Source organism: Dipodomys merriami, unplaced genomic scaffold (assembly GCF_024711535.1).
Source record: "Dipodomys merriami isolate MVZ:Mamm:240054 unplaced genomic scaffold, mDipMer1.0.p SCAF_4, whole genome shotgun sequence".
Taxonomy (NCBI): domain Eukaryota; kingdom Metazoa; phylum Chordata; class Mammalia; order Rodentia; family Heteromyidae; genus Dipodomys; species Dipodomys merriami.
The window spans coordinates 45,563,094-45,587,872 of NW_027205603.1; the positions used below are offsets into that span (position 1 = coordinate 45,563,094).

Genomic DNA, 24,779 nt, shown 5'->3' on the forward strand with positions numbered 1-24,779 from the left:
TTCAAAAATGTGGGATGGGCTGGGAAGGTGGCTCAGTAGTAGAGCGCTTGCCTTGCATGCATGAGGCCCTGGGTTCGATTCCTCAGCACCACATAAGCAAAAAGAAAAAAGCCAGAAATGGCGCTGTGGCTCATGTGGTAGAGTGCTAGCCTTGAGCTGAAGAGTTGATGGACAGTGCCCAGGCCCAGAGTTCAGGTCCCACGACCGGACCCAAAAATAAAAATAAAAAATAAAAAGTGGGAAAATAATTATTAATGAAATTAATTAGAAATTATTTTCTCCTATTTTGATTTACTTTAAAATTTTCCTTGGGATGTAGCTCAGTAGTAGCAATTGCCTAGCTTGTACAAAGGCTGAGTTCAACCACCAGCACCTTTCAATCTATATCTGACCTTATACCTGAATTTAATGTGACATTTAAATGACTAGCCCCTTAATTTTTTCAAAATTTGGCATTTAACAAAGAACTCTTCCACAAATAAATGTTTTACATTATAACCTAAACAATGCCTAAAAGAAGCCTAGGGCCACTGGCTCAGACCTGTAACCCTAGCTTCTTCAATTGCAGAGATCAGGAGGCAAAAGGTTTCAAGACCTCATTTCAACCAATAGTTAATGGTCCACATCTGTTATCCCAGTGACAAAGGAGGTTGGGATCAAGAGTGTTATAGTTCCAGACCAACTGGAGCAAACGTTCACAAGACCCCATCTCAATAGGACACACCTGTCATCTTAGCTATGATAAGAAGTATAAGTAGAAGCATTACAGGCCAGCTGGCAAAAAGTGAGACCCTATCTTTAAAACAAGCGGAGTATCAGGGCACTGGTGGCTCATTTCTGGAATCCTAGCTATTTGGCAGGCTGAGATCTGAGGATCACCATTTGAAGACAGCCCAGGTAAGAAAGTCTCTTATCTCCAAATAACCAGCAAAAAGATGGAAGTGGAACTGTGGCTCAAGAGTTAAGTGCTAGGGGCTGGGAAGGTGGCTCAATGGTTGAGTACTTGCCTTGCATGCATGAGGCCCTGGGTTCGATTCCTCAGCACCACAAAAGCAGAAAAAGCTGGAAGTGGTCCTGGGGCTCAATTGGTAGAGCACTAGCCTTGAACTGAAGAGCTGAGGGACAGCACCCAGTCCCAGAGTTCAGGCCCCATGACCAACAAAAAAAAAAAAAAAGAGGTAAGTGCTAGACTTGAGCAAAAAAGTTAGGGGACAGTGCCCAGGCCCTGAGTTCAAGCCCCAGAGCCAGCACAAAAAGAAAATAACCACCACAGTAAAAAAAAGACTAGCGGTGTGGCCCAAGCAGTAAAAAAACCTGTCTAGAAAGCACTAAGGTCTGAGCTCAAATCCCAGTTCTTCCAGAGAGACAGAGAAAGAGAGACAGAGAGACAGAGACAGAGATGGAGACAGAGAAAGAAAGAGAGGTCTATGTGAATATTAGACTTGAGAATCCCAGTAGCCTCCAGAAAGCATATTAAAATTACGCTTTATGTCTCAAACTGTCATCTTCTAAACAATACACTGGGTATTTCCACAAACTCAAAAGGAATAAGGTCAAGAGAATATGATCTCCTTGCCGAGACCAGTGGCTCACATCTGTAATCCTAGCTACTCAGGAAGCTGAGATATGAGGATTGTGGTTCAAAGCCAGCCTGGACAGGAAAGCTGGTAAGACTCTTATCTCCAATTAACCACCAGAAAATAGGACGTGGTCCTGTGGCTCAAAGTAGCAGAGTGCCAGACTTGAGTGAAAAAGTTCAGGGACAGTGCATCTAAACCACCACCACCCCAAAAAAAAATCATCTCCTCAATTCCATCACCCCACCATTCCTATTTCATAATGTTTTGTCCTAACAGTACTATTTTAAAACCCATTGGAGTTTTCTTTTTCTATTGCTTTCAGATATTTATAAAATCTTTCAGGTCAGTGGCTATCCATCAAGATTATAGAACTAAGACTTTGGTAACCACACACAACCAAAAATATCGTCTATTTTAAACTGAATATTTGTGCCCTTACAATATTTCATATGTTGACATATGAATAATATCAATATGATATTATTTAGGAGAAGGGACCTTTGGAAGATAATTAGGCTTAGTTAAGGACATCATCTCCATAATAAGATTAATTCTATAAGAAGAGAAAGAGGGCTGTGTATGGAGGTACACACCTCAATCCCAGCTACTAAGCAGTAGAGATGGGAGGATCCTGGTTCAGTGCAAGCAAAGGTTAGGGGGATCCTCTCACAAATAAGTCAAGAACTAGAGTCATGGATCAAGCAGTAGAGTATCTCAAAAGGGTAAGACCCTGAGTTCAAATCCCAGTACTTAGAAAATAAAAAGCTGGCTAAATCACACCTGTAAACCACAGCTAGGCAGGAGGAGGCAGTGGCAGGAGGATTACTGGTCAAGGCTGATACCAGGCAGCTTGATTTTTTTTTTTTTTTTTTTGGGGGGCATGAGGTTTGAACTCAGGGCACCACTTCAGCTTTCTGGTAGTTAACTGGAGATATGAGTCTCATGGACTTTCCTTCCTAGGCTGGCTTCAAACCACAGTCCTCAGATCTCAGCCTCCTGAGCAGCTAGGATTATAGACAGGAGCCACCAGCGCCCGGCTAAGGCAGCAACAGGATCTTAGTAATGTCTAGGGGGAAAAAAAAGTCTATAAAACCCGCTGTATTCCACTTTCATCACAACAAATCGTTTCATTCTTTAAAGCCTTGTCGATGAGGAATTAGGGGAAGAGAGAAGCAACAAAGACCACAGAAACAGAAGACAGAGAAAGACAGAAAGAAATAGTTCAGGGCTGGGAAGGTGGCTCAGTGGTAGAGCGCTTGCCTTGCATGCATTAGGCCCTGGGTTTGACTCCTCAGCACCATATAAGCAAAAAGAAAAAAAGCCAGAAGTGGTACTGTGGCTCAAGTGGTAGAGTGCTAGCCTTGAGCTGAAGAGCTGAGGGACAGGGCCCAGGCCCAGAGTTCAGGCCCCACAACTGGACCCAAAAAATAAAAAAATAGAAGAAAATAGTTCATTAGCCCCTCCAAACATTTCAGTAAATCTATAAAGAATCAAGGCAAATTAGTATCTTGGCATTGCTTTATAAAATGTGAGGGGCAGGGTGGGGTCAATAACTATTAGCCATTTTATGGTAATTCAGTTCTTCACTCCATCAGGGGTAACATCAAAAAATGCCCTAAATTATAAACTAGTATTTATGAGCCTTCCAGAGGCACTGAACTAATTCAAATAAGTGTAACTAAAATACCAGAGTCAGAAAGACCCTAACCACAGTATTTCAACTCCTGCTAAATTAAACTTAGTTCAGGAATAAACAGTGTTCCTCAGAAGAAATGTGAGTTTCTGGGACTCTGAGAGTTGGAACTCTTTCAATGAATGCTTAAAAACCCTTCCTTTCTGTGGAATATAACTTGACCTTTACACCAAGATCTGAAAAGCTTACATGAAACAGCAACTATCTCTCTGAAGTGAAAAGCATTTTTAACTAATATGCTCAAATTCTTGTAACATAACCTACTTTACAGATTTCCATTGGTACATAAATACATAAAAAATTATTTCTCTACTTCATAATATTTTCATTTTAACTTACAGAGCAAAGCCAAGAGACTTTAAAATAACTATTTTAAAACACCAAGTATCCTACCACCAAAACAGTAATCATAACATCCTAAAAAACTTATTTAATAATGATGATTTGGTTAGCTAGGTGTGGTATCAGGACTATAATTCTAACACTTTAGAGGTTGGGATGGGAGGATTCTGAGTTGTAGGCCAGACTGGGCAATACAGAAGATTCTGTCTCAAAAATCCAAACAACAAACAACAAAAAAAATGACTTTATATACTCAAAGTAAAACATTATTAAAGTACAATAACCAAAGTGGCATCCCAAAATTAATTAGTCATATACTGTAAAATGCTATTTCTGAAAATAGAAACAAATACTAACAATAAATTTATCTTAATATTTTTCCTTCTTAAACCTGTTTTTAAGATTCAGAACAATGGGGAAAGTTTTTGCACAGCAGAGTTGCTTCAAATAAATGTTTTCCTGTCTATTATTTTTATATTTTGTTTTTGCTTTTGCCTGCTAAGAACTGAACCCAAAACTATACATGCTATGCAAGCACTCTACCAATAAACTAGATTACCAGCCCATTCATTTGTTCAAAGTATTTTTTAGAAGTCTCTTTAGGGGTTGGGAAGGTGACTCAGTGGTAGAGTGCTTGCCTCACATGCATGAGGCCCTGGGTTCAATTCCTCAGCACCACATAAGCAGAAAAATCCGGAAGTGGCACTGTGACTCAAGTGGTAGAGCACTAGCCTTGAGCTGAAGAGCTGAGGGACAGCGCCCAGGCCCAGAGTTCAGGCCCTATGACCAACAAAAAAAAAAAAAAGAAAAGAAATGTGAGGAGTTGGGTGTGTCACTTAGTGATAGAGTGCTTGCCTAGCATGCATGAAGCCCTGGGTTCGATTCCTCAGTACCACATAAACAGAAAAAGCCAGAAGTGGTGCTATGGTAAAGTGGTAGAGTGCTAGCTTTGAGTAAAAGAAGCTCAGGGACAGTGCCCAGGCTATGAGTTCAAGCCCCAGGACTGACAAAAACATAACAAAAAGAAATATGAGACCTTTTTCTGTCTTTCAGAAAAGCTCACTCACTGACATCTACATAGTTAACTAAATTTTTCATTCATTTATTTATTCACTCTTTCAACAAACATTAAATGAATGCCTACTACAAGGACCATTCAAGGCACTGGAAACATACCAAAGTAAACAAATAGCAAATGAGCCCTGCCCTCACAGAATTTATGTTGTAATTGGGGAAGTAAAGGACAAAACAGTAAAGTATCTTCAGGTACTACCCCACTACCAAGAAAAAGGGAAGGCATATGACAAAGATCAGGAATACAGTTTTAGATACATTTGTTTGAGAGAGATATTAGATACTCAAATAGAGATGAGTGATAGGCAATTAAGTATACAATTAGAAAGTACAAGGAAGAGCTGGAGACTTAAATTTGAACACTGACAACAAGTAAATGTTATTTAAAGCTATGAGACTGTATGTAAAAATCACTAGGAAGCAAATGCAAGAGAATGAGAAGTTCAGAATCTGAGTTCTGGGGACTTACCATACTAAAAGGTCTGAGAGATTAGAGGGGAAAAATAAAGAAAGAAACCTAAACTGTGGCAAATGAGCCAGACATATTAGTGTATACCTATCATCCCAGCACTGAGGAGGCCAAGGCAGGAAGATTCTGAATTGAAGGCCAGCCTGGGCTTCATGGCAACACTTTATCTCAGTGTAACAGGAACTGAATACATTTCACTTCTATCAAAGCCAGCCAACAGGTTAAGAAACACAAGGCAGCAATTATGGTATTTAACAAGGAAGTTACTTTAGACCTTCACACGGCCAATTCTGAACAGTGGGAGCGGTAGGAACAAAATCCCAACTAGAGAGGACTGAAAACAGCTAATACATACAACTCTTTTAAGTAGTTGAAGTTTTAACAGAAGAAGGCAGTATAGGGAGAGTTATTAAGATATGGGAACTAGGTATATGAGTTTATGCTGATGGGCATGAACTACTGGAAGAGGAAGCTGCTGATACTGAAGAGAATAGGAAAAGGGAAAAGCACAAGAAAAATGAAGCTGAAGGAGCTATAATCTAGTACACAAATAGAGTGGTTGGCAGAGTTCAGACTGGGGTTCGGCATTGAGCCAAGCAAGTACCCATAACCAAAAGCGGTAAGAGACTAGAGTGCAAACAATGTGGAGTTTAAACTGAATGAAGAGCTAAGAACTAAGGTAAGTCAGGAATAGTAAAAAGGTGGTAGAGTCAATAGAATTTTTTTTGCATAAGAGATATTTGAACTCAGGATTCTCCTTACTAGTCAGGTACTCAGCTGCTTGACCCATGCCTCCACTCCCTTTTGTTCTTGATATTTTTAAAATAGGGTCTTGCTTTTTGCCTAGGCTGGCCTGGATCTCAAACCTATTTTACAATTCCCCCTTAGCTGGGATGTCAGAAATGAACCACTACAACCAGCTTTTTCTTCTCTTATGATGGGATCTTTCAAAAGTTTTTCACCAACTGAGCTAGAAATATGATCCTCCAAGTCTCTAGAAATTGGTTCAAATGGGGTCTTACAAACTTATTTTTTCTTTTTACATGGGTGGGCCTCTATTAATAATCCTACAGATCTCTGCCTCCCAAGTAGCTAGGATTACAGGTGTAAGTACCAATGTCCAGCAGAATCAACAGACTTTTTGTAATGGAAGGACTATTATAATCAAATTACTACAAGGAATGATCTAGAAGTTAAGAGTCAGAGACTGAGTAATTGAAATTAAAATAATGGAGGATCTCAATTACAAAATATAATTACATGAGTAAGTGGATGAAGGAGCAGAAACAAACTAATTGTATATAACCTTCTAGGAAGAAAAAGGTCAGTATCTTGGAATAAAAATCACCATAAATTTAAATAGGAAGGATGCATAAGAAAATCAAAGCCCATGGGGCTGGGAAGGTGGCTCAGTGGTAGAGCGCTTGCTTTGTATGCATGAAGCCCTGGGTTCGATTCCTCAGCACCACATAAGCAAACAGAAAAAAAGCCAGAAGTGGCGCTGTGGCTCAAGTGGTAAAGCGCTAGCCTTGAGCTGAAGAGCTGAGGGACAGACCCAGAGTTCAGGCCCTGCGACTGGACCCAAAAAAAAAAGAAAAAAAGAAAAAAGAAAATCAAAGCCCACCCATGAGAAATGTGATAGAACTATCCAAAGGTAGATAAATGCCATGAGGGATGATGAATTTAATGTTCCAAAATGAATAAAGGCAAAATAACATTCAAAGCAGAAAGATACTGGACAAAGGCAGGGAGATGTGAAGTAATCTGAGAAAGCAAACAGCTCAACATGATAAAGGGCAGAATCATATGAAAGAGAATAGTATGCATGGCTGTCCAATATGGCAAGACACAACATTTTCTTTGCTAATGCTCGAACAAGAGATAGGGTGAATGAATTAAACAACTGTCCATAATGTCTTCTCAAAAGCCTCTAATAAGGAACAAGTGACAGATTTTAGTTCCACCTTATTTCTTTAAGGGAGATGATAGAAAACAACAAACCCAATTTAGAGTTTGCTTTTCGAAGATTAACCAACACTTACAGAATCAATTGCTTCCACAATGTGTACAAAAATGTGTGATTATCATACTTTTTGTTGTTGTTGGTGGTGGTGGTCTTGGGGCTTGAACTCTGGGCCTGGGTGCTGAGCTCTTCAGTTCAAGGCAAGCACTTTACCAATTGGGCCACAGCGCCACTTCCAATTTTCTGGTAGTTAATTGGAGATAATACTCTCACGGACTTTCCTGCCCGGGCTGGCTTTGAACCTTGATCCTCCAGCCTTCTGAGTAACTAGGATTACAACCATGAGCCACTAGCACCCGGCCTATCATACATTTTATAATATTGTATTAAATATCTATACTTAAAATATGCCAAGAAAAATTATGCGCAATTGAGATATTTCAAACAAATGAATACAGCTGAATGTATTTATTATACATTTTTATAATATTTTTATATGTAAACACATGCAACTAAATATAAATACACACGGATGTCCATTTTAAAGAACAGTAAGTAAATGCATAATCATACTACTGCCGTACACAATGTTTATTAGGGAAGAATCTTAGAATTAAACATTACATTGCAGAAGATGTTTTAAGAGTTAATATTTGTAACATTTTACTTTAACAGCTGGGCTGGGCTTCTTTGGGCTTTTTTGGCTTTTTACTCAGAAGCCGAACATATTCAAGTGCTAGTATCAGCATTTATTAACTACTAAACAAGTCACATTTTTCTATGCTTGAGATTCTTTGTTTACAAAAGGAAATTAAGAAATCTCTATCTTGTAGTTTTGTTAAGGTTTTTCTGAGGAGCTAAATCTGAAAGAGCTTTATAAGCCAAGATGATTATAAGATTCTTTACAGACTATTATTAATATAGAACTAAAAATCTTCAGATCATCTACTCCCCACTCCAGCAAATCAACACAGTTAAGACCTGGCCTGATATTTTGATAAGCATATCTCACCACCTCTGGTCAAACCTTACCTTTGAATGAGCAGGCCCGCTTTCACTCAGAAGTTTATACTGGGGTTGGATGCTATTGAAACGGGCTAACTCATTTAACAGACACATTGGAGTTTTCTCTTTGGGGTTTGCCATTTTATCTTGGAGAGAAGCTGTAAATAAAAAGGCTGTAAAGTTTTTGTCAAGAACGACTTTACAAAATGGAAGAAAGTAGTTCTGAAGGGCTGGGAATGTGGCTTAGAGGTACAGTGCTTTGCCTAGCATGCATGAAGCCCTGGGTTCAATTCCTCAGCACCACATAAACAGAAAAAGCCAGAAGTGGCAATATGGCTCAAGTGACAAAATGCTAGCCTTGAGCAAAAAAAGAAGCTCAGGGACAGTGTCCAGGCCCTGAGTTTAAGCCACAGGACTGGGGGAAAAAAGTTGTTTAGACTTTTTAGAAATCAGATTGTATATATGAATTATTTTCATGAACTTTTATATTAAAAAATTCAAGTTATCAAGTCTTCTATTACATGCAACAGAAATATGTATTACATTCTAAATAACAAATTAGGGTGCTTTGTTCTAATCTTAAGTTGCTCTATACATATATAAAAGCACATTTAAAGTTTAAGATTACAATAAATATTAATTTAGCTTATAAATTTTCCTTTCAAGAAATTCATCATTAATAGGTAAGCATCTTGATTCCTAGTACTCTAAGATTAAATTTTGTCTACATTTTAACCTTTTGTCCATTTCCTCCTGAGGCAGCACATCAGAATTTCTAGACTTGGGAATCAAATTCCAAAACTAAGTATTAGTTCTATTTCTGGTAACTGTAAGCAAAATTCCTTTTCTTCTTGTTACAGAACTTCTGAAAGTAAACAGCAACCAGGCATGGTAGTGCATACCTATAATACCAGGAGCACTCAGGAAGCTGAGGCAGCTAAGGCAGAACAATTATAAATTATAAATTCAAAGCGAGGAGGACAGGGGAGGGGAAGAAGGAGGAGTAAGGAGGGGTGCAGAGGACAATTCAGCAAATACCTTAACTCCTAGACCTGAGATAGTTTCCTGAAATATTTGCTTTGAGCCTTGATTATTTCATTACAGTTATCAACCTTATCAATCTTTTTTAAAATTTTTATTGTTGGGCTGGGAAGATGGCTCAGTGGTAGAGCGCTTGCCTTGCATGCATGAGGCCCTGGGTTAGATTCCTCAGCACCACATAAGCAGAAAAAGCTGGAAGTGGCACTGTGGCTCAAGTGGCAGAGTGCTAGCCTTGAGCTGAAGAGCTGAGGGACAGCGCCCAGGCCCACAGTTCAGGCCCCACAACCGACAAAAAGAAAAAAAGATCACATAAAATGTTTATTGTTATTATAGAAGTTATATACAGAGGGGTTAGAGTTACAAAAAGTCAGGTAAAGAGTACATTTCAGACAATGTCACCCTTCCTTTGCTCTCTCTTATCAATCTAAAATAACAACTGAGCAATGATTGCTCATACCTGTAATCTTAGCTATTCAGGGAGCTGAGATATAGGACTGAGGCTCTGTGGGGCTGAGCAGAAAAGTCTGCAAAACTCCATCTCCAATTAGCCAGCAAAATGCTGGGCTACAGGGGTGGCTCAAGGGGTAGAGCACATGCTGTTAGCAAGAAAGCAAATAAGAGCACAGGCCTTGCGTTCAAGCGCTGGTACTGGCATAGAAAAAACAACAGAAAAACATTGTATTACATTACAATTGAGTTCCTTTTACCTTTTCCACAGAATATATACTCCTCTAGAATATATACTCTTCTAGAATATTTTAAAAAACATTTATTGTCATACATGTACCTTCACATAAAGTCTTAAAATATTTGGTTTTGTGCTCTCTATATAAACAGCATTATGATAAATTTATCATATTCACAATTTCCTTTTTTCATGCTTTAAGGATATATCACATCACCTTAACCTGCTGTAGGATTTATACGACAGTACTGTAGCAGCTTTTATTCTGCTCCTAATTCAAACATTTAGGTTATTTCCAAGTCTTTGCTTTTACAGGAATATGTTGCCAAAGGGCTCTGGGAATCATTATCTAAACAACTTCCTCCAGAACATGAAAACTACTATTTCCCTGCAAGCTTGAAAACACAGATTAAAGCCACATAGTGTAATGTTTTGTAATTTCATGTTTACCCAGTGGCATCCCACTGGTATTTTAGGGGTATTTTTATTTGCATTCCTAGAGTACTAGGAACACTAGACATCTTCTCTTGTATTATGAATCGTAAAAAACTGCGTCTGCTCTTTTTTTATTCATACTCCCATATATTGCAGTTATTGATCTTTTACAGTTTATGCTTATTTTATGTCATATTTAAGAAATCCTTCCCTAATCTTCAAAGTCTTAACTATTTTATTTAAACACACTAAATTTTCTATTTTCTCTTAAAATGAAAGTAATAAATCCATCTTTCTTAAAGTAAGAGTAATAAATCTATCTTCCTGCTTCCATTTCAAATAGAATGAGGCTAGCTAGATAGGACGATGCAAGTATGTAGGAGGGGCAGGGAAAAGTGAAGACAGGAAGAGAAAAAGAAGTCTATCCAATTTAACCCAAAAGTTGTGAAAGTAAGATTTTAAGAAGTATAGGTGGCTTCAAAGTATGCTGCCAATACAAAGGTTTTCTTTACAATTACAGAATCTTTTCCTAAAACTGTATATATGCATATATTTGTTTGAATCCCAATATTGGGATTTGAATTTAAGGCCTCACATTTGCTAGACTGGCACTCTACCACTTGAGCCACACCTCCATTTCGGGGGTTTTGCTGGTTAATTGGAGATAAAAATCTCCTGGAATTGGCGCTGTGGTCCAAGTGGTAGAGCACTCACCTTGAGCTGAAGAGCGCAGGGACAGTGCCCAGGCCCAGAGTTCAAGCCCCATGACCAAAAAAAAAAAAAAATCTCCTGGAATTGTCTGCCTAAGCTGGCTTCAAACCATGATCCTCAGCCTCCTGAGTAGCTAGGATTATAGTCAGCCAAGCCATTAGTGACTCTCTTTGCTGGTTGGAAACAGGTTTTTACTACTCTCACCTGAGCAGTACATCATGCATCACTGAAAGTTCAATTGCATTGCTAAGGAATTCATTTCACTACAAAGAATAGCACATTTCGGGGCTGGGAAGGTGGCTCAGAGGTAGAGCGCTTGCCTTGCATGCATGAGGCCCTGGGTTCAATTCCTCAGCACCACATAAGCAAAAAGAAAAAAGCCGGAAGTGGCGCTGTGGCTCAAGTGGTAGAGTAGCTAGTCTTGAGCTGAAGAGCTGAGGGACAGCTCCCAGGCCCAGAGTTCAGGCCCCATGACTGGACCCAAAAAAAAAGAGTAGCACATTTCTCACCCAAGAACCTCCTTTAGTATCATCAGGTTGTATGTGGTTTTAAACCAGTTATCAATATGCATGTTTTGTGAACCAAATTGAACAGTTACTGTTGGAAAATCTGATGCCCTTAGGACATCTCTGCAAACAGCTGCTTCCTCCGTCCACTTGGGCCCAATGCTATTTCCCTCTAAGGCTAATGTCCCTAAGCATGTAGGCCAAAGATTCCATGTCTTCATTTAAAAATTTACCCTCCCTTCCTCTAGCCAATCAGTACCTGCAGCTATTCACATGCTTACATCATTGCAAGAAACAAGGCTTGGATAAGAGAACTTTTATTTTGTTTTGACAATTTAAAAAAGGTGCAGAATCCTCTTCCCCCTCAAAAAAAAAAAAGGAACAAGGGTTTTAAGTTTACAGAAATGCATCTCTAGCTTTTTCCTCACTCACTGGGAATATAATCAGTAAGAATGAACAGCAAAAAATAGGCTAATATGAAACATTGCATTAAGAGTGCTGCAAATAAAATTAGTGTCTTTCTCTGTGAGACAGGACTTGGTAAACATTCCAGAGCTGAATACAACCCAGTAATGTCATCTGTGGCAACAGGTAAAACCAAAAGAAATATCTACAAGGTACTAGAGAGTGGCTGTCAGCCTCCCACTTAGTTAGGACCACAGGCACACGTCACATTTGGCTTATTGGCTGAGACTTGGTCTTGCTAAATTTTTGCCTGGACTGGCTTCAAAATAAAATCCTCCCAATCTCTGTCTCCTATGTACCTAGATTACAAGGCTTTCAGTATCTCATCCAGCCCACAAATTGTCTTCTTTAGAACTGACCTGAGAGGGGAGGATTTTTAATTTCTTCATTTCACTTCCCAGGATCCAGTGAATACAAGGAATGATGCAAATGCTGCAGCTGCAAGTTGTGTGTAAACTTTTCCTTTTTACCCATGGCTCAATGCTATCAGGTGAAGTCATTCTTCCTCCCAGAACTTATAAAACATACTGGACATCACTGCATTTTAAAACTTTTTTTTTTTTTTTGGTCTGTTGTGGGCTTGAACTCTGGGCTTAGGCGCTGTCCCTGCGCTCTTCAGCTCAAGGCAAATGCTCTATCGCTTGACCCACAGTGCCACTTCTGGTTTTCTAATGGTTTAATGGATTGGAGATAAGAGTCTCATGGACTTTCCTGCCCGGGCTGGCTTTGAACCGCGATCCTCAAATCTCAGCCTCCTGAGTAGCTAGGATTACAGGCATGAGCCACCGGTGCCCAGCTGCATTAATATATCTTATCAATAAAAATTATTTCTGCCTGGAGTCAGTGGCTTATGCCTAGAATCCTAGCTACTCTAGAGGTTGAGATCTGAGGAGTGAGATTCAAAGCCAAGGAAGGAAAGTCCATGAGACTCATCTCAAAGTAACTAGCAAAAAGCCAGAAATAGGACTGTGGCTCAAAGCAGTAGAGCATTAGCCTTGAACTCAAAAGTGCCAGGACAGTGCCCTAGGACCAGCATAAATAAACAAACAAACATTTTCATGATGGCACTACCACCACAGAAGTGGGGAGGGTTATCTTTATTACTTCTCAGCATGAATGAACACCAGGTAAAGTATCAACTAACCCAAGGAGCAAGCTGCACTTTGTCACATATCTGTACAGGAGGAGTCTGTGAGGTGAGTTCCACTAACAGTAAAGGCAAGAAGCAGCTAGGAACAGAGTAGGCAGTGGCAGCAACAAAATCTCTGTGAGCCAAAACCATACAAATTTCTTTCTAGCTGGGGGGGTGGGTAGGGAGCACCTGAAACCTAAGTACTAGATTTTGACTAATAATTTTTCTGGCTTCCCTGGGATAATAGTTTTCACTTTTTATTTTATGTTTTTGGTCAGTCATGGGGATTGAACTCTGGGCCTGGGCGCTGTCCCTCAGCTCTTCAGCTCAAGACAAGTGCTCTGCCACTTGAGCTACAGCGCCACTTCCAGTTTTCTGAGTGGTTTGTTGGAGATAAGAGTCTCACAGAGTTTCCTGCCCGGGCTGGCTTTGAACCTCGATCCTCAGATCTCAGCCTCCTGAGTAGCTAGGATTATAGGCGTGAGTCACCGATGCCTGGCTCACTTTTTAATTTGATATGGGAAATTACAGATTTTTTTTTAACTGTTGAACCAGCCCTGCCTTCCAAAGATGAACCACAATATAATTTTAAAATATACTACTAGGTTGGGAAGGTGGCTCAGTGGTAGAGTGCTTGCCTTGCATGCATGAGGCCTTGGGTTCAATTCCCCAGCACCACATAAGCAGAAAAAGCCAAAAGTGGTGCTATGGCTCAAGTGGTAGAGTGCTAGCCTTGAGCTGAAGAGCTGAGGGACAGTGCCCAGGCCCAAAGTTCAAGCCCCATGACCAACAAAAATAAAATAAATATAAAAATATAATACTGAATTAAACTTGCTAAAACTTTTAGATTTTTGCAATTACATTTATTTGAAAGTTTTGAATCTGTTGAATACCTGTTGTTCATGCCTGTAATTATCTAGTCAGGAGGTGGAAATTCAAGGATCATGGTTTGAAGCCAGTGGGGGCAGAAAAATCTGTAAGACTCTTATTTCTAACTAACTACCAAAAGCCAGAAGTGAAGCTGTGGCTCAAATAGTAAAATGGTTATTGCACTAGCCTGAAGCAAATAAAGCTCGAGAACAGTGCCTAGGCTCTCAGTTAAAGCTCCAAGACTGGCACAGAAGAAAAAGAAAAAGTATTGTCAGTAATTTGCTCATCATGTCTTTGTCTGACTATTCTATCCCAGTAATGAAAACATCATACACCTTGAAAAATATTACACACACACACACACACACACACACACACACACACACACACACGTGGGAGGGTATATATTATGGATGTGGGAAGGTATGGGGAAAGAGTCTGTACTAATATTTGAAATCAAGCACTCTACCACTCTCTTTATGATCCTTAATGTTTCAGATTATCTCTCACTATATGCCCAAGCTGGGCATAGCTTTCATATTTATGCTCTCCCTCCACCCCTACCTTGTAGTTTAGGATGAGAGGCACATACCACAATGAGTCAAAACATTCTCAAAAATGTTTCTTTAGGGAAACATACAACAGAGGGGCCCATTAGCTTCACTGGACATTGACAAAAATGAACTAAACAACTTAAGGGCAGTGATGGGAAGGAGGGAATGAGAGGCAAAGAGGAATAGCTGACACTAAACAAAAGGAAAGAAATGTACATATTACCCGATGTGGAAGAAATAGTTGTACTCCATTGGTGCCCAATGGAAATAGCTTCTTAAGAAAGAATTTGCGCCAGGAACTAGTGGCTCAGGCCTGTGATCCTAGCTACTCAGGAGGCTGAGATCTGAGGATCTCAGTTCAAAGACAGCCCATAGGAAAAGTCCGTGAGAGTCTTACCTCCAATAAACCACTCAGAAAACCGAAGTGACACTGTGAATCAAGTGGCAGTACGCTAGCCTTGAGCTGAAGAGCTGAGGGACAGCGCCCAGACTCAGAATTCAAGCCCCATGACCGACGAAAGAAAGAAAGAAAGAAAGAAAGAAAGAAAGAAAGAAAGAAAGAAAGAAAGAAAGAAAGAAAGAAAGAAAGAAAGAAAGAAAGAAAGAAAAAATTTGCTGGACTTTGGTGGTTCACACCTGCAATTCTAGCTACTTAGGAGGCTGAGATCTGAGGATTGTGGTTTGAAGCCATCCTGGGCAATAAAGTTGTAGCTCAAGTGGTAGAGTGCTAGCCTTGAGCAAAACACTCAGGGACAGCATCCAGGCCCTGAGTTCAAGCTCTAGGTCCAGCATAAAAAAAAAACTTTCCTTTGCTAACCATATATCTAATATGGGACTAATACCCAGAATTCATAAAGATTTTATATCTCAAAAACAACAAAAATGAACAATCTAATTATAAAATAGGCAAGCTCTCAGAATAGTGATTTAAGAATGATATGCAAACTCAAATATGAAAAGGATACTCACCATCACTATCAAAGAAATGAGAATCAAAACCACAACGAAGTATTACTTCATATACATTGGGATGCCTTTTTTTTTTTCTGAGGGTGGGGGTGGTACCAGAGTTTCAACTCAAGATCTTATACTCACTCAGCTTGCTTCCTCCACTGCCACCCTGACACTTGAACATGCCTCTAGCCTTGCTTTTTCTTGGTTATTTTGCAGAGTTTCAGACTTTTCTGTCCTGGCCTTAAACATCAGTCTTCCAGATTTCACTCTCCTAAATAGCTAAGATTACAGGTGTGAGACACTGGAACCTGGCCACATTTCTTAAATATAAAAAAATTAGTACAGTAAAAATGCAAAACTGAACTCCTTGTGAATTACTGTAAGCAGTGTCTATAGGAAACAACGTAGCAGTTCCTGAAAACATTAAACACAGAACTACCACATGAAAATTTCACTAGAAGAACTGCTAGAAGAACTAAAAATAGGAAATCAAATAAATACTTGTACTATCATTCTCACGAAAGCATTACTCACAACAACTAAAATTAAAAACAACCTAAGAACTCATAAAAGAATGGATATAGAGAGCCAGGCATCAATAGCTCATGCCTGTACTCCTAGCTACTCAGGAGGCTGAGATCTGAAGATCATGGTTCAAAGCCAGCCCAGGCAGGAAAGTCCATGCGACATTTATCTTCAAAAAACCACTCAGAAAACTGGCAGTGGCACTGTAGCTCAACTGGTAGAGCGCTAGCCTTGAGCTGAAGAGCTGAGGGATAGCTCCCAGGCCCAGAGTTCAAGCCCCATGACTGACAAAAAAAGAAAAAAGAAAAGAAAGAATGGATACAGATATAACAATGGAAGTGAAACTTAGGAAATTCTGATATATGCAACAACATAGCTGTACCATAATGGTATTATACTAAATATGCCACTCACTAAAGGACAAAAATTATATAATCACTTTTTTGTGTGTGCCGGTCCTAGGGCTTGAACTCGGAATTTAGGCACTATTTCTAAGCTTTTTTGTTAAAGACTAGAGCTCTACCACTTGAACCACAGCTTTTTAGCGGTTAATTGAAGTTAAAGAATTACAGGGATTTTCCTTCCAGGTCTGTCTTTGAACCATGATCCTCAGATCTCAGCCTCTTGAGTAACTAGGATTACAGACATGAGACACCAGCACCCAGACTACAAGTACATATTTAAGAATAGTGAAATTTATAGACATAGAAAATAGTAATTGCCAGAGGCTTAGGGAAAACAATGGGGAGTACGTGTTTGATTATAGGGTTCCAGTATGGAAAAACCTTTAAAGTCTGGAGATGATTTATAGTGATCGTTATAGAACAATACACCTTAATGTCATGTAAGTATACATTTTTTAAATAGTTGGCATAACCTTTACTACGTGCATTTTACCAAAATTAAGAACTTTAAAAACATACCATCAAAATCTCAGTTCTTTTTGAAAAGTATTTTCAGGAAGAATAGAAATCTAGGTTAAGAACTACTTGTTTTTCACTACTTTCAAGATGGCACTCCACTCTTCTGGCTTTAAATTTCTAACACTGTGATCACTCATGTCTTCATTTCATTGAAAAGGAGGAATATAGAACCAATGGTAGATAATTGCCTAGGATATGTGAGGGGCACTGGGTTCAATCTCCAATACCATAAGGGAAAAAATCACTTCACTGAGCAATGGTGACTTGGGCTGTAATCCTAGCTTCTCAGGAGGCTGAGATAGGAGAATCATGATTTGAAGCCAGCTGGGGCAAGAAAGCCTATGAGACTCCTATCTCCAATTAATCAGCACAAAGCCAGAAGCAGAGCTGTGGTTCAAGTGGTAGAATACTAGCCTTGAATGAAAAAAAAAAATTTAAGCTGGGCACCAGTAGCTCACACCTGTAATCCTAGCTGCCCAGGAGGCTGAGGTCTGAGGATGATGGTTCAAAGATAGCCTGGGCAAGGCAAGTCCATAGATTCTTCAATTAACCACCAGAAAAGCAGAAGTGGCACTGTGGTTCAAGTGGTAGAGTGCTAGCCTTGAGATGAAGTGCTCAGGGACAGCGCCCAGGCCCAGAGTCCAAGACCCATGACACAAAACAAAACAAAAAACCTAAAATAAAAAACAAAAAACCTAAAGAATAGCACCCAAGCCTTGAGTTTAAGCCAAAAATACAGCATCAAAAAAAGAGAGACAGACAGACAGTGGGGGGGAAAGAAGGAAGGAAGGAAGGAAGGAAGGAAGGAAGGAAGGAAGGAAGGAAGGAAGGAAGGAAGGAAGGAAGGAAGGAAAGAAGGGAAAGGAAACTTCACAAAATGCCTGTTTACCCTCAGGCTGGTCTATGATTTTTTTTTCCTTCAGTATCACTGACTTATAGTTACTAGATTACAGTAATTACAAGGTTTTTGTGTGTGTGTGATGGCTCACTGACTTTAGAAGTATGGTTTTAGTTTTACAAAATACAGTAGGGTTTTCAATCATTTTATCTAAAATTTTGCTTATTGCCCCTCTTACTTTTCCTGGGACTCGTAACATACTTGTTATCATCCCACAGTTCACTGACAACTTTGTATTGCTTTTTTCATCTTCCCATCCTGTGCTTCATTCTGAATCATCACCATTGTATGTATGCTCACTGATCTTGTATCTACAAGTGTCTTCTCTACTAATCCTATATACTATTCCTTTTTCATGTCAGGTATTGATTCCTCATCTCTAGAAGTTCTAGCTGTGTGTTGTTATACTTTCTATTTACACATTTTTGTTTTCTTCTTCCTTCTTGTAACATACATAGTATGTCTTTTTCTATTAAGCCACATTAGCCTCTTTCGAACTAGTGGGTTTTTATCTTAGTTACAAATTATATTGATCTTCTTTACAAGCATCTTTTTTAATTTTTTATTTAGGTAAAACTAACATAACATTAAATCAGTCTATCTAGGTGAAAAATAACACAGTGACATTTAGTATATAGTCACATTTAGTGCAATAGCCATCTAGATCTAGTTCCAAAACATTTTATCACTCCAAATGGAAATTCTGAATCTATTCATAATTGTTCTCATTTCTCCTTACCCTTAGTCTCTAGCAACCATTAATCTGCATTGAATGCCTATTATAGATATTTCAAATAAATATAATCATATATTATGTGACTTTTTGTGTCTGATTTCTTTCAATTAAGTCTTTCCAAAACTCATCTGCACTGCAGCATACATAATAGATACTGTGAATTGTTTGCCCTTTCATACACTGATAGAAACCTGGGCTGCTTCCATACTTTGTCTATATATTTAAGAACTTGTTTTCAACTTTAAAGGTTCTTACCTAGAATTGGAACTACTGGTTCACAGGACAATACTTTAAGTTTGAGGAACTGTTTGGTTCTTTTCCACAGTGATAAACCACTTAAAATTCCACCTAGTGATATAGAAGAGTTCTAGTTTCTCCACATCCTTACCATTTTATGGTTAGTCTTTTGGTCCCAGATAATCTAGAATGGATAAAATGCCATCTTTCTATTCATTTAAGGAAATTAGTGATGCTCCTACATTTACTGCCAAGTTTAGTTACATGCATTCTTGAATGTTTTTTGTTGTTGTTGTTTTGTTGGTCATCAGGTTTAAACTCTGGGCTTGGGAGCTGTCCCTGAGCTGTTCAGCCTAAGGCAACGTCTCTAACACTTGAGCCACAGAGCCACTTCCAGTTTTCTGAGTGGTTCATTGGAGGTAAGAGTCTCAAGGACTTTCCTGCATGGGCTGGCTTTGAACCGTGATCCTCAGATCTCAGTCTCCTAAGCAGCTAGGATTACAGGCATGAGGCACAGGTGCCCAGCTTCTTGCATGTTTTATTCTGTTTTCTCAGTCAAACTAAAGGACTGTTGCTCTTCTTGTTTTCAAAGAATGCTTTATTCACTGATTCTGATCATGTATGATGTAAGCATTTTCATGTGTACTTGAGTACTTATGTACCTTCTTTGGAAAATTGTCTGCTCAAGTCTCTTGCCCATGTTTTAGTTATCTTTTTGTTATTGAGTTGTTTTAATTTATTGGAGGGGGGGGGAGTTCACTTTTGACACAAGTAGTCACTGTTGCTCAGGTTAGCCTCAAACTTCTGTGCTCAAACAAAAAACCTCCTGAGTAGTTGGGATTACAGGTGCACATTAGTATGCCCAGCTCTTAGTTTTTATATTTAGGACATAGACCTATTTTTAGTTAATTTTTATATGGTATGACATAATGATTCAATTTTTTTTTTGCATGTATATCTCCAGTTATCCCCAAATAGTTTCTTCAAAGAGTTATTCTTTCCTCACTGAATAGTCCTGGCATTCTTCTCAAAAGAAAATTCTACATAAATGTATTAGTTTATTGTTGTACTAGCAGTATTATTCTATTATTCTATATTTCTTTACCCTAATGCCAGTATCACAGCTTTATTACACCTCTGAAGTAATTCCTGAAACTAGAAAATATGAATTCTCCAACTTTCTTCTTTTTCAAGAATACTGTATTTTCCTTTTTTTGGTGGGGGGGTCCGGTCATGGGGCCTAAACTCTGGGCCTGGGCGCTGTCCTTCAGCTCTTCAGCTCAAGGCTAGCGCTCTACCACTTGAGCCACAGTGCTACTTCCGGCTTTTTTCTTTTTGCTTATGTGGTGCTGAGGAATCGAACCCAGGGCCTCAGGCATGCAAGGCAAGCGCTCTACCACTGAGACACCTTCCTTTTTTTGTCAATTGTGGGGCTTGAACTCAGGCCCTAGATGCTGTCCCTGAGCTCTTTTTGCTCAAGCTAGCACTCCACCCCTTCGAGCCTCAGCTCCACTTCTACTTTTCAAGTGGTTAACTGGAGATAAGAGTCTCACTGGAACTTTTCTGCCCAAGCAGGCTTCAAACTGCAACCCTCAGATCTCAGTAGCTAGGATTATAGGTGTGAGCCACCAGTGCCTGGCTACATTTCCCTTTTGAAATTACTGTTAGTCATAGAAATAATTGTTATGTTTATCTTTTACCTACATGCATATTTATCAGTTTTGTGCTTGTGTATATATCCACTGGAATTTCTACACACAGGGTCATTATTATTTGTACTGAGTTTTACTTCTTCCAAATTTGTAAGTCGTTATTTTCTTGCTTAACTGCTCTGTAATTTCCACCACAATCTGGATAACCATGAATATGGGTATTTATTGTGCTATTCCTGACCATAACAGGAAAAGTTTCAGTGTTTCACCACTGAATTCACTGAATTTAGTATCAGCCTTTAGTTTTCAAAAATTATTGAATGCAAATAGAGAGACAAAGAGTGAACAAATTTAACAGTAGTATTCAGTAAACACTGTGTTGAAAATGAACCGTACAACTTATTGTCGGGGACAGGAGGGAGAAAGCAAAAGAAGGGGTAGCATTGCCCTAAAAGAAATGTACTCATTACCTGACTTATAAAACATGAACCCTGGGGCTGGGAAGGTGGCTCAGTGGTAGAGTGCTTGCCTTGCATGCATGAGGCCCTGGGTTCAAATCCTCAGCACCACATAAGCAAAAGAAAAAAAGCCAGAAGTGGCACTGTGGCTCAAGTGGTAGAGCGCTAACCTTGAGCTTAAGAGCTGAGGGACAGCGCCCAGGCCCAGAGTTCAGGCCCCACAACTGGACCCAAAAAAAAAAAATTTAACCCTTCTGTATATTACACTTATATGCTGAAAAAATGTGAACTAATTCCCTGCTATTTCTACTCTTGATTATTTCAATCATGAATATTCTCTTAATAGTATATTTCCTATTTTCAATTTACTTCCACTATAATTTTCATGGGGGAGAGGTGGCTGGAGCTTGAACTCAAAGCCTAGGTGCTATCCCTGAGTTTTTTCACTCAAGACTAGTGCTCTACACTTGAGCCACAGCTCCACTTCCAACTTATTGGTAGTTAACTGCAGATAAAAATCTCATGGACTCCTGCTTAAACTAGCTTTGAACTGTGATCCTAAGATCTCAGCCTGCATAGCTAAAATTACAGGTGTAAGTCACCAATGCCTGGCTTTTTTTTTGGTCTGTCGTGAGCCTGGACACTGTCCCTCAGCTCTTCAGCTCAAAGCTAGTGCCCTACCAGTTGAGCCACAGTGTCACTTCCAGCTTTTTCTGCTTATGTAGTGCTGAGGAATCAAACCCAGGGCCTCATGCATGCAACACAAGCGCTCTACCACTGAGCCAACTTCCCAGCCCATGCCTGGCTTTTTATACTTGTTTCCACTAGCCTTTGAGTTTGTCTTCTTTTTCGACTATCCTTAAGGTTCAAAGATTATTTACTTGAAATCTTTCTTTGCTAACATAGGTGTTACTGCTATTAAACACTGTCAAGTCATGTGTGTTCTCTTCACTTTCATGTATCTCTAAATATTTTCTAATTTGCTCTATATTTCTTCTTTGACCTATTAGTATGACCTGGGGAGAGGGGGATGCTATGACAAGTGATAAAGTATTTTCCTAGAAAGGGCAAGGCCCTGGGGCTAGGAAAGTGGCTCAGTGGTAGAGCACTTGCCTTGCATGCCTGAGGCCCTGGGTTCAATTCCTCAGCACCACATAAGCAAAAAGAAAAAAGCCGGAAATGGCGCTGTGGCTCATGTGGTAGAGCGCTAGCCTTGAGCTGAAGAGCTGAGGGACAGCGTCCAGGCCCAGAGTTCAGGCCCCACAACTGGACCCAAAAAAAAAAAAAGAAAAGAAAGGGCAAGGCCCTGAGTTTAATCCCAAGTACTACCAAAAAAAAAAAAAAAGGGAATGGGTCGATTTTTACAGTAAACATCCCTCAGTATCTGTGGGGGTTGGATTACAATATACATCTAAGAATACCAATTTGTATAAAACCTATGTACATCCTCTCAGTCTTTAATCATCTTTAGATTATTTATAATGTCTAGTATGATATAAATACTGTCAATATTTACTATGCTACATTGCTTAGAGAATAACGAGATTAAGAAGTCAGCACAGATGCTACATTTTTTTCCAAAGTGTTTTTAATATGTAGTTACTTGAATCTATGGACAAGAAATCTACAAACATGAAGGCCAAATATATTTGTAAATTTTCTAATACTCTTTCCATTGATTTCTAAGTTGATTCTATTGTTCATGAAGATACTATGCATGGTTTAAATATCTTCAATTTTAGCCAGGTATAGGTGGCTCATGGCTGTAATCCTAGCTACTCAGGAGGCTGAGATCTGAGGATCACAGTTCAAAGCCAGCCCAAGCAAGAAAGTCCGTGAAAACTGGAAGTGACGCTGTGCTTAAAGTGGTAGAGCGCTAGTCTACCCAGAGTTAGCCCAGGCCCAGCGTTCAAGTCCCATAACCAACAACAAAAAAAATCTTACTAAAACTTGTTTTGGGGTCTATCATATAATGCAGCATGTTTCACTTGTGCTTGATGTTCTGCACGTGTCCCTTAATCTAATTATAGTGGTGTTCATGTCTTCTATTTCCTTAAGATCTTTCTGGAAGTTCTATCTATTACTGAAGATAAGGCAAGTATTTTAATTGTGTTACATGACAGTAAATGAATTCTTATTGTTGAATTCTGGACTGTATTATATTCCTGTAAAGAGTGTTCAGGTACACACTTAACTTACTTTAAATCACTTGGAGTCATCTGGGAATCTTCCCAATGTTCCATGAAAACATGGCCAGTATCGTGCTTTGTGTGAGCTTTAGAATTTATCTCACTGATTTCCAGCAGTTTTTCCTGTGACTTCAAATAGGTCCTGTCCTGTCAAACACTTACAAATCAGAACTCAGGTGAAGAACCCTGATCTGGTCTGGGAATGTAGCTTAGTGGTATTGTGTTTGCCTAGCCTGCATGACGCCCTGGATTCAATTCCTCAATACCACATAACAGAAAAAGCCTGAAGTAGTGCCGTGGCTCAAGTGGTAGAGTGCTAGCCTTCAGCAAAAGAAGCTCAGGAACAGTGCTCAGGCCCTGAGTTCAAGTCCCAGGACTGGTATTAAAAAAAAAAAAAAAAAAAAAAAAAAAGAACCCTCTGTACCTCTCCAGAATGTATGCATACATGGCTTTCTTGCTTTTTCATGTACAATCTCCTAGTCCTCCCCTGCCCTCAGCTTCCAGTTGACAGCTCCTTTTGTTTACTAATACTCTGTCACACCTTATCTTTCCAAGGTTCTTATCTTTGCTTCCTTATCACAAGACTGCTGGGCTGGCCTTGGTGGCTCTCTGTAATCAGTGAGTAGGAGGCTACAGGAGGATCATGAGTTTGAGACCAGCCTGGGCTACACCTTGGGTTAGGAAAGTGGCTCAGTGGTAGAGTGCTTGCCTTGCATACATGAGGCCCTGAGTTCGATTCCTCAGCACCACATAAGCAAAAAGAAAAAAGCCGGAAGTGGCTCAAGTGGTAGAGCGCTAGCCTTGAGCTGAAGAGCTGAGGGACAGTGCTCAGGCCCAGAGTTCAGGCCCCACGACCGACAAAACAAAAAAAGCCTGCTGGGCTTTCTTTTGGTTTCTTCTTCACTAAAGCCAGTACTGCCTCTAGACTGTAGACTGCAGTAGAAGAGCTTGTACCTCATTAGTCTCCATTCTTTCAGGGATCACAGTCTAGTGTTGCCTATCATTTAATGTTGAAAAAAAAGTTCACGTATTTTGTATGTTCTCTGCTTGTCTAGGGAGGAAAGGCATATTTTTAACTGCAGAACAAGTTACCCCCAACTCAGCAGCCTTATAAAACAAACATTGACTATTTTTTATTTGTTCTCAGTTTCTGAGAGTCAGCAAGCAGCAAGCAGTTGAACTGGGTAGTTCTTGCTCAGGATATCTCATGAAGTTGTAGTTAAGATTTCAGTAGAGCAGGTGTCAGAAAACTTGATTGCAGTGGGAAGACGTGCTTCCAAAAGGGTTCACTCACGTGTTGTTGGTTAGAGGCCACCTTTTCTTGCTGGCTACTGTCAGGAACACTCATTTCCCATGACGTGTGCTTCTCCCATCAGTTTTTCACAACATGGCAACAACTACTCTCAGAACAAGCAATCCAAAACCAAGGAAGAGGGAGCGCATGCAAGAGAACAAGATGAAGACAAAGGAAGACGTATAGGAGAGAAACAGAGAATGTAGAATACAGAGAATAAAAGGAAACAAAATAACCTATCCTCAAAAATGATCCATCACTGGGGCTGGGAATGTTGCTTAGTGATAAAGTGCTTGCCTAGCATGCATGAAACCCTGGGTTCTCTTCCTCAGTACCACATAACAGAAAAAGCTGGAAGTAGTATTGTAGTTCAAGTGATACGCTAGCC

The 24,779-nt window shown here is 39.6% G+C and overlaps 1 protein-coding gene across 6 annotated transcripts in view; it reads right to left on the bottom strand.

Annotated features, from left to right (window-relative positions):
* Stau2 (staufen double-stranded RNA binding protein 2) overlaps positions 1 to 24,779 on the bottom strand; it is a 289,111-nt gene that overhangs the window by 247,588 nt on the left and 16,744 nt on the right. For 2 of the 6 annotated variants that reach the window (XM_069990935.1, XM_069990938.1), the window contains exon 4: positions 8,154 to 8,284. The exons of the other annotated variants lie outside the window; for them this stretch is intronic. In XM_069990935.1, the coding sequence (XP_069847036.1) occupies positions 8,154 to 8,267 (114 nt within the window). In that variant the 5' untranslated portion in view covers positions 8,268 to 8,284. The remainder of the gene's footprint in view (positions 1 to 8,153; positions 8,285 to 24,779) is intronic. 6 annotated transcript variants of the gene reach the window in all.